At 38.1% G+C, this 10,907-nt stretch overlaps 1 protein-coding gene across 1 annotated transcript in view; it reads left to right on the top strand.

Moving 5' to 3' along the window:
- The first annotated feature begins 521 nt into the window (after positions 1-521).
- Positions 522-10,907, top strand: part of LOC121508487 (girdin-like) — a 44,498-nt gene continuing 34,112 nt past the window's right edge. The window contains exons 1-3 of the mRNA XM_041785388.1: positions 522-669; positions 3,526-3,625; positions 3,759-4,346. Of these exons, the coding sequence (XP_041641322.1) occupies positions 522-669; positions 3,526-3,625; positions 3,759-4,346 (836 nt within the window). The remainder of the gene's footprint in view (positions 670-3,525; positions 3,626-3,758; positions 4,347-10,907) is intronic.

Below are 10,907 nucleotides of genomic sequence, written 5' to 3'. Positions count from 1 at the left end.
GTAAATTTTGTCCATACACATACGAATGAATTAGTGGAGTTTTAGTCTGAACCAACAGACGTATGTCAGGTGAGATCTTTTCTTTATTTATTCTCATTCTTTAAACTCAAAAGTGTTTTTTAAGGACTGAAAATTGTTTCCTTGGTCATCCTTAAACCTCAAATCAGCATATCAGATATCGGCAAAAATCCAATATTGTGCATCTCTACCTAAAATGTTGTTGCCATGCCATGGCAGTAATTGCTGTTTAGAAGTCTACTCTTTGTTTGCTGATTGAAAAGAAAGATTTATCTGTAGAGACAATCAAATAGACTATCATCACTCAGCAGCAGAAGATGTCTCTGACAATATTCCACAGAACCTGTGCTGGTTCCTGTGAAGTCAGAGTGGAACTGTTCCAACAGGTTCATTAAGTAACTACCTCTTTTTCAACCACAAAAGCTGAAGTTCAACATTTTCTGAAGGGCACTAGCATCAGGCTCCTCTGGACTGAATTAGGTAAACCTTTAAACTTTTACATCATGGAGGGATCAGTTATATATTCCAACAAAATCCAAACGCCAGAAAATTCTGGCAAAGAGAAGAATTTGCCAGAAAAGTCAGAGAGCGTTGATGCATACAAGACATTTCAGACTCTGGAGATCAGCCCAGCTGGACCTTCACTCTCAGGTAATGAACACACAAACATCAGCTTCACTTTCTGCATGTACTGAGAGGCATGGGGACTTTTTAGGTATCTAATCATGAAGTTATTAGTTAAACAAGAGCATGCTGATGAAGATGAAATGTCACAGAATCAAGGCACATAAGGGGAAAAATGGAAAAATGTGCAAAAGTTTTATCAGTTAGCTGTTAAGGTACACTTTAATTCTAAAAAAAAGTTGAGATTTGTAAAATGTGAATAAAAACAAATGAAAAAGTGGGGACAGGAGCAAGTAAAGATTGTAAAAGTTGTGGAAAGCTAAAAAAACAAAAAAAAAACAAAAAAAACACCTGGAACATTTCACAGGTTAATCGTTAATTGGCAGCAGGTGACTGATCATAAAAAGGAGCACTCCTGAAGACTTAAAATACAAATTCACCGGTGGGTAGATGGCTTTTCATAGAACTAGCATGTCCACAGAGTCTTAAGATGAAAAAAGTTCTGAAATCAGTGCTTCATAGCCTGAAATATTCCATGAAGAAGGTTGATTTGGCCAAAGGATTCAAATATTTTAACACCCAGAATGCACTGGGTGTCTTTCATGGCCACTCCCAAGCCTCTAGTCTCACACATTTTCTTTCATATGTGTTTTTTATTATTCTGGATCTTTAAAACAAATATTTGAGTTCTCATTCTACCTCTGCTGTCATACAGACTACTTCTCAAACATGATTCATATCAAGAGCCTGTCTGTCCTGGAGGACAGCTTCTGCTTGTAACCCATACTGTAAGGCTAAAATTACTATTTATAGGAAGTACATGAAGGAACACAGATGGAGAGATAAAAGAGTGATACCTGATACACACTCAAAGATAAGAGAAATTCTCAGACTAATGAAGAAATAGTCTTTCGTGCGAGTTATAGGCAGTGAAGGCACATGACAATCTGTGGATATGAGATAACTTAAAAACTATAGACAATAAGCTGTGGTCAAAATAATATCTAGGAAAACGCTGTACGAAGCTCTCTGTCAGGATGGATCCGGTGTGATTTTAGAGGCGTGATGTAGCCGAAAGCTCCCAGTATGAAACAATTCGCCACATTCTATGAATTTTTGCAGTGAAGGCAAATAAAAACGCTACAGACTCGGTGTGCGAGGTTCGAGTGCGTGACTTTTTTTTTTTTCAAAATTATGGATCAGAAAAAATGGGCCCAGTGTGCAAAGACCTTCAGTGTCTTCAGCCTCCAGAAGCTTACAGAGAGACAGAGGAAAATGTTACACTTCTGTACTGGGGACAGATGCAGAAGAAAGACATTGTTGCTGGCTTTCAACAATATAATGAATTTCACATGATAAACATAAAATACACATTCACAATGTTCCAAAACTCTACTCAATAGAACAGAACTCAACAGAGCATTTTTTCCTTGTGAAAATATATGTATTCCTCTTAGGTAAATAATTCACATTCATACACTTTGTCGAAACAAAACTAGATTATTATGTTAACTTCACTGCATCTTATAAGATATGTGTGCTACTTTTACCTAACTAATATTACACACAGAAAATGCACACACTCTTGCAAGGCTGTGCTGAATCCACCATGCTCTGACTACAGAGGTAAGCTAGTGAACACATTCTGCTCAGATACCACTTTCAAGTTTAAAACACTGAATAAACGCGCTTAAATAACATAACCTCAACTCATTTTACTGTTAACATGTTCCCTATAGCTAAGGTGACCTTTTATACATAGTTTAATCCATTTTTAACTGTGAATTTTACCTGTAAAGGAGACAGATGCAGAAGAAAGACAGACATGTTGTTGCTGGCCCTCATTCAACAGTGCAATGAAGGCAGGCGACCTGCTCCCCTAGTGGCTAAATCCTGAATTACATCAAAACAAACAAATCTCAAGGCAAAACTCAAAAATTAAGTTTTACAAAATACATAACGTTTTTACATGACTATTTTTAACATGTCCTGTTATTTAAATCCTCTAACTAAGCATTTTTAACATAAAATACTGCTTTTAAATGCATTTTGCATCCACTACATAAACACGGTTGGAATGTGTTGCATGTATAATATTCAGAATGTGTGTTTAACTGTTAAAAATAAAAATATATTGTATGTGTGGTGTTTATAAGTGAATATAAGTAGATAATGACCTGAAAATAATGGCACTCTGTTTCTATTCGCATTTTATGCAGTGCCCCAACTTTTCTGGAATATTGCTTCGTATTTCAACTTGAGAGTTATTCTTGATTACTACTATTTTGTTTCATTTGATACTATTTCTATAAATTTAGTCATTTTGCATTAAACATTTTTAATCAGCATTAATCCCCTTTTTCCAGTGTGTGATTAGAGAATCAAATGAAGTCAAGGAGATATATTTTAACATGCTGACTTTTAGATTTACTATTTACTATTTACTATCTTAGTGCTGCACTGCTACATCAGTGTGGTCTGAAACCATGACTTAGAGCTGAGACAGCTTCAGTGTGCTTCTTCTGTTAAACACACTGACTAATGCTGTTGTACATGAAGAAATATTTAGGAGTGCATGTACCAAATGACTCAGTGACATCTAGTTATTCTAGATTAATGTGACAGCATTTACATTTTTCCAAGTTAAGATTAACAATTAAGATAAGAGATTTTCTTTAATGTCCTGCAATCAACCAGTGATCTGTCCAGGGTGTGCCCCGCCTCTCACCCACTGACAGCTGGGAAATGCTTCAGCCCCCCAGCGACCCCCAATGGTCAAAAACAGGACAAAAATGTTGTAGACTTGACTAATTTGTTGAAAGAAAGGTATTTGATTGTGCAGTGACAAACAGCTAATTAACGAATAAGGATTTTTCCCTCCAGGTGCTCAAGATTTAAAGAAGACGTCTTATGCAAAAACTGCAGTCTATCTCGGTCTGCTGTGTGCTCTCCTCCTGGCTGGACTCATCACTCTGATTCTCCTGTGTGAGTACTTCATTAGCATGTCGATAAAGCCTACGTGATGGTTATTTTACACCTTTTGTATTTCCTAATTTATCAACAGACAACAAGCACATCTCTGAGTGGAAACTAGAGAATATACAGTTACACATGAGTAACAACAAGCTGACCGAAGAAAGAAACATGCTACAGACCAGCTATGACAACCTCACCAGTGAACATAACCAGCTACAGACCATTTATGGCAAGCTAACCAGTAAACATGGCCAGCTACATGTCAAGTACAACAACCTCACCAGTGACAGAGCCCAGCTACATACCAGACACAACAACTTAACCAGTGAACATGAGGAGCTGCAGACCAGTTATGACAACCTGACCAGTGAACATGAGGAGCTGCAGACCAGTTATGACAACCTGACCAGTGAACATGACCAGCTGCAGGCCAGTTATGACAACCTGACCAGTGAACATGACCAGCTGCAGGCCAGTTACAACAATGTGGTCAACCAACGAGACCAGCTGCAGGCCAGGTATGACAGCCTGGCTAACCAACGAGACCAGCTGCAGGCCAGGTATGACAGCCTGGCTAACCAACGAGACCAGCTGCAGGCCAGGTATGACAGCCTGGCTAACCAACGACACCAGCTGCAGACCAGGTATGACAGCCTGGCTAACCAACGAGACCAGCTGCAGGCCAGGTATGACAGCCTGGCTAACCAACGAGACCAGCTGCAGGCCAGGTATGACAGCCTGGTCGAGAAAGAAAACCAGCTAGAGACCGTTTGCAACAAAGTGGTTGAAGGAGCAGATCGGGTTTTTGGAATAGTGAAAGATTTTTTGGGTTGATTGGTTAAGAAACTGTGTCTCTCTTAAAGGCTCCTTTTATACTCAGTGATGTTGCAGACCTGTTATCTATGAACATAATTAGCTGTAAAATGCTTCCATGCTGTTTTTGATAAGTGCTACTTACTTTCCAGCAATCAAATCAAATTGAGCTTTAATTTTGTCATGTCTCAGTTTCAACATCTGATCTCTTGTTTTTGTTCTTTTGTGAATAAAACATGGGCTTATAAGATTAGCAAATCATTACATTCTGTTTTTATTTACATTTTACAAAGTGCCCCAACTTTTGGACTCAGGGTTTTATAAAAATATTTCATCTTTAGCTAGCACATGTGGAAGTAGAAAGAGGGTTGTTTGGAGGCTCAAAAATACTAAAACATTCATGGTCGCATAGAACCCCCAGTCCATTGCACTGAGCAAACACAAATGTCGATCTGAATGGCTGCCATGGTCGACTCTTCTTACTAATGTGAAAGCAGGAAGGGAAACTATCTTGTCTAATGGGAAAGAATGAGTATTTTTGCATAATATGAACTTTATTTGGATTTCATTAAAAAGTTTTGTTTATTAAAATTTTTGGGGGGATCTTGTTAAATATTTTGCTTAAATAATTAACATGTAGAGAAATATATTTTGCATTTGCTCAAATGTATTGTAGAGAAGTGTTAAATATTTTTGAGTTAAGTGGATTTTTCTTTTAAGTTTACTTAAATGATTTTGTAGTTCAACTTTTGGGCCACCATACTATTGAATCATTTTAACATAAAATCTACAAAGATTTTGACTTAGAGTTTTATGGGACAAATAGAGACATCAAAAGTGATTTTTAAGACAATCCAAAGTACTGCAAATATATTTTACTGCAATAAAAAATTCAATGTTAATATTTCCACTGCTCTGTGCAATGAAGAACTACTTGCTGCTGTTAATGCAACGAAGAAACTGCTTACACATATTGCATACATATAGATTATTGTTAATATGATAAAATCATTAAAAAGGGGGAACTTGTGAAATATTACAAGAAAACACATTGTATTTTCTATATACAGTTAACATTTTCCTCTGCTAAGATTAGAGTTACAATTGAGTGGCTCTTTTTGTATACAGTGATGATGACACTAAGGTTAATGTAGTGAGATCACTCTTTGTTACACACTAAGGAGGCCACACAGGACTCCTTGTCAGGAAGTGGAGGAGGATCCTCCCTGAAGATAAAAAGACACACTTATGGAGGGACAGGAGCTTTCTACTCGGGGAGCTCACTCTTTTCCTATCTCTGCGCAAAGCGAGGGTGAAGACACACAGATGGGTGACATTTGTGACATTTTGTAAACTTTTTATGTAATCCTTAATAAACTTTGGGTCAATGACCAGTTAAGCCGAACTAATGCGCTCTTTGTCCTTCTGCCAATAAGAGAACAGCGCAAAATTCTGACAAAAGTGAATTTAGCCTTAAATATTCTTTTTAATTCTAAAGTTTTCCTTCCATGCCAGTTTGAACAGTTTTTGCTCTGGGGGATCCATCACCCAGCCACAGTGTTAAAACCAGTGATACTCAACGTGTGGCTCTGGCACCACATGTGGGACTTCAGTGATTATTTGTGTTTTTTTATGTCTTAATTTTAAATATTATTCCTCGTGAAAACCTTAAAAAGGAAAACTTTTTGCCATGTTTCAACCATTTAAGCTACCTTTTGTCATTAAATACCACTTTTTTCCTACTTTCTGTCCATTTTTGCCACTTCTTTCTGCCACGTTTGGAATTTTTTTTGTTCTTTTTTACCATTAAAGCTACCTCTTGTCATTAAATAAAACATTTTTTTCCACTTTTTTCTCCATCTTTGCCTCTTCTTTTTTTGCCGCTTTTTTCCAATTTTTGTCCTTACCCACCATTTTTTTGGTCTCTTATTGCCCATTTAAAATACCTATCGCTATTAAATACCCCTTTTCCCATTTTTTGCCCATTTTTAAACTCCTTTTTTCAATTTTTTGCCTATTTTATCCCATTTTTGCCTTTTTCACAATTTTTTGCCCATTCAAGCTACCTTTTGCCATTAAATACCAGTTGTTTCTTATTTTTTTGCCACTCTTGACTGCCTTTTGCCCATTTTAGTCACTTTTTACTCATTGTTTTTGCCACATTTGGACCATTTTTTGCCACCTGTAATTCATTTTTTGTGACTTCTCACCCATTTTTGCTACTTTCTGGCTTTTTCTCCCCATTTTCTCCCCTTTTCATCCAATTTTGCTGCTTTTGACCATTTTTGCCATTTTAACTTTTTTTTGTTACTTTAAGCCAATTTTATCACTTTCACTACTTAGATTGTGGCTCTTGCAAAGGTATTTTTCAGCAATTTGGCTCTTTGGTTGAGCAGGGTTGAGTAAGACTGGTTTAAACTATAATTCATAATTAAACCTCAGTGTCGTGTTAGTATGCAGAAGTGTTTTTTAATTCATCTCTTGTCATAATGATGAAGTTTCCTCCACATACAGTAGAGATGTACAGGAAGTAAAGACTCACCCGGTGAAGTACGTGTTGATGAGGAGCTGGACAATGATAATGCCGATGGTCCAGCTCTTCATGACCACTGACTTTGTGGTTTCACGTGAAAAAGTCCGTGATACATGACTACATCCTCGCTGTGCATGTGGTAAGATTCAAGAATTAAGAAAACTGAAGCTGGGGTTCTTTATGTGCAGTGGCAGTCTCTCTAAGACTGGATCCTAAATAAAGCAGTAGGTAGAGCTCAGAAATGAAAAACTTCACTGCCTAAACGCCAACATTTCTTCTTGATAAAAGATAAATATTTTAGGTCCAACACAAAGAGAAGAGTCCAGATTTCAAGAGCTGTTTCTTCTCCTCCTCATGAAAAAATCCAAGAAATCTGTAAAGCTTTAGAGATGTAAATGTTCTGCTAAAGCCTTCCACCTGTAACTTTAGACTTTATGAGTCCTGATGATTAACATGTCAATGTAAGCACTTCTATTTGCTCTATGGGGCAAAATATGAGCAAATGCCTAAGGTTCTTTTCGAAAGGGAAAGTAGGGAAATAATGATATCATGACTGCTGATTGATTTAACAAATTAGACTGCCAGCATTTATTCAACACAGGTCATGAACAACTTAAAGAACAAAGGTCCTTTAAAAGGAACACTGCATGATCAGACAAGTTCATCTTGTTGGATAGATATTTGCATCTCTTATATACATAATTAACTAAAGAAAACTCACAAGATACCTGCATTTTGAGTCATTTGTGTTTATAAATTTACCAGGAAACTGCCATGTTTTGGTCCCGTTTGGTCCGGCTGGCGCCGTGACATTACAGTTCCGAGGTGATCCTATGCAGTAACCTGTTTCAGACTGGTAGCCAGTGTTAGGGCTGCATCTCAGAAATACAGCACGTCTCACGCACGGAGAATTCTAAAATTTGATGTCTCTTCTATTTGTGACCAAAGCTGGTAAAAACTCCCGCAAGTCGTCCGAGGTCATTTTTGAGCTTTTTTACACACTATGAAAGCGTAGATTCCAAGCTTTCAAATTGTGTATCACACACCTTAATCTGAGCATGTTTTACAAAGATATGCTCATTTGAATGTTAACTTCTAGTGTCTGTTTGTTCTGAGAAACCCAGGTTCAAAGTTTCAGGACTTTTCCTACCTTCAGGCAGGCCAGGTAATGGGTGTGAACAATAGAGCCACATTTACATAAAGTCCACCCAAACCAAGCTTCTGAATCGGACTGGTGACACTCATCAAAATATTCCCATAGGAAATCCGCCTTCATCAAACTTTCACTGTCGAGTGATCCTGAAGTTGTCCCAAGTCTGTTGATAATTCTTGCTACTTCTTCATCTTCTCTTCTTCGCTGCAGGTTGCATCTTGAGACTTGTTGATAAAGTTGATAACTAGAAACAGCTGTAGTTACGTGCCGACGGGGGTTGGAGTTTGAGCCATGCGGTGTTTGTTACTGTCCATCTCAATGGGCGAAACTGGGGACAGTGGCAGACTGAGTGGCCAATTATCACCCAGCAGTTTCGCTTTCCCCTCCCCACAATCTCCCCGCAGAAACTATGAAAAGAGGGCATTTTTAAACACAAAATTAACGCTTTTAAATATCACATTTGTGTTACTTTTTTCATCGAATGAATAGTTTAAATGTCAGACTTGCATAAAATGAGAAAAAATGAAAAATGATCATTTTGAAGAAAATGACTTTGTATCCATTTTTCTAAACCCAGCAGAATGCCGACTTGCAGGAAATTTATCTGGCTTCGGTCACATATTACATTTGCACCACGAGCAGTTATCAGTCCATCTAGACAGGAAAATGATAAATACAGAGCCATATTTACCTTGTTGTAGCAAATATTTACGTCCACACGTGTAGAACATTTTTGAAATCTGTTTCTTAATGAACCAGATGAAGGCCACGAGCCAAAATGTATCTGTTTAATAAAGTTGTTCCCTGAACTTTTCTTCTTTATGATGCTCTCTGTTTCCACACAGTTCAGGTAAAGATAAACACAATATGAAAGGACTTCCGGTTTGAGCCTTGTAAAGTAAAAGTCCACTTTAGCAATTCTTTGGAGAAACTGTGATCTATGTACATAATACTTTTATTTTGAAAAGCTCCCAGCACGCTTTCACTATACACTCAATGTAGTCATTTGACGGTAGTCATTTTACTGAGGTAAAACTTTGTAGGAATGACGGCGCTTTGACAGCAGGGAGACAAAACCGACACGCATCAAACTCATGTCAGCAATAGCTGCAAGCAGAAAAACCGTCTGAGAAACAGCTACTGCTTAGCAACGGAGAGGAGCACTGCAGAACTGTGACGCGGATGAAAACATGGCGGTCTCCTGGTGAGTTTATGAGCTGAAATGTACACAAAATGCAGATATGTGGGATATTTAGTGAGTTTTTCAGTTTAATATACATTTGAAACATGCAAATATCTATCCAAAAAGATTAACTTGTCTGATCATGCAGGGCTCCTTTTAAGCTTTGGAGACTTAGTTTTTTTTTGCTCCTCTTGCTGTCTCAAGTTGGGGAGAAATAAGATAGATAGATAAATAAATATTTATTGTGCTTGCATTGTAAAAACACAACAAAATTACGTTTGGCAGTCTCCTCTGTAGCAGCAAACACAGTCATCCAGGTGGTGGCTAGAAATCCGCAGCCTCATGTCATCCATCCTGCTGGAAGGGGGTGGGCACCCTGGAAGAAAGAAGCTTGTTTGCCCTGCTTCCACCTTCTCGCACAATGCCGTCTCTGCCTCCTCCCCGCCGGCCGTAGGTGTCATTCTGCTCCAAGTCATCCTCCTTTTAGTCTCACGCCCCATCCTCCAGATAATCTCCGTCAGGAAAGATGTGAACTCCGTGGGCACGCTGTCAGTTCTGGTGTAAGTGTAGGGTTTTGTTTTGCTGCTAGTGATGGAGCACCAGGCCACTGGGTTCGTACACGCAACCCCATGCTACCTCAATAGGTAGCATTCAGTAGTCTCCTGTTGATCAGGCAGTGTTCAGTTGCAGTTACCGGCAGTTGTTGTTGGCTTTTAAGTTGGCCAGGCATTGTCGTTGAGACTGAGGTCTTCTTTTTCACCTTTTTTGGGTTTTTTCTTGATGGAAATTTCCCGTTCTTTCTCTCAGAGGTGTCCTGGACCATCCATCTTCTTTGTTTTCACAGGTTTCAACATCTGCTGTCAACTTAATTGTGAAAAAACACTACAAGTCCAACATATAACTCAAGAGTGCATCTTTCTTGCTGCCGCAATACCCGAAATAAAGAAATAAAAACCAAAAAGTTCAGAGTTCAGAGAAAATAACAAACCAAGTTAAGTAAAATTGTCCTCTACCCGGGTAGTATGATTTTTCTATCACTGCAATGTTTCAGTATTTTTTCTTGTGCTTTTCTGGACGTCCTAGTGAAGAAACTAGAGCAAGGGGGTATCAAAAACCCAACCTGCATAAGCAGGACAATGTATCATCAATCTACTCTCTCTTTTTTTAATCAGATCTGGATTTTAAACATCTCAAGCTTGACCTCTGTTTTCTGACTGTTGATCTGTTCTCTTTAATGGCAGTGCTGCTGAAGTCCTATCTCACTGATCATCAGCTGTATCCCTTGGCTTTAAATGTCTGCAGCTGTCAAATCAATCCTACAAACAATTAATATTGAAATAACTTCAGTATGACTGAACATTTGATCTGTTTTTACTGAAATTTACTGTCATTATTAGTAGATATTTAAAAAGGGTCAAGGTTGGCAGAAGTGCAGCAAAAATGACCAGATACAATGGTGAAAAGTTGTTAGAGGGTAGCAAAGTAGGGGATAAGTGGCAAAATGGTTTCTAGAGTTGCAAAAGGACAAAAATTGGCAGAAAAAGTGGAAAAAAGAGGTTAAAATTTGGCAAAAATTGAGAGAGATAAAAAGAGATAAAAGGGCCAAA

Source organism: Cheilinus undulatus, linkage group 4 (genome assembly GCF_018320785.1).
Source record: "Cheilinus undulatus linkage group 4, ASM1832078v1, whole genome shotgun sequence".
Taxonomy (NCBI): Eukaryota; Metazoa; Chordata; class Actinopteri; order Labriformes; family Labridae; genus Cheilinus; species Cheilinus undulatus.
Note: the sequence above shows the minus strand (reverse complement) of the source record. Positions and strands in the feature narration are given on the sequence as shown.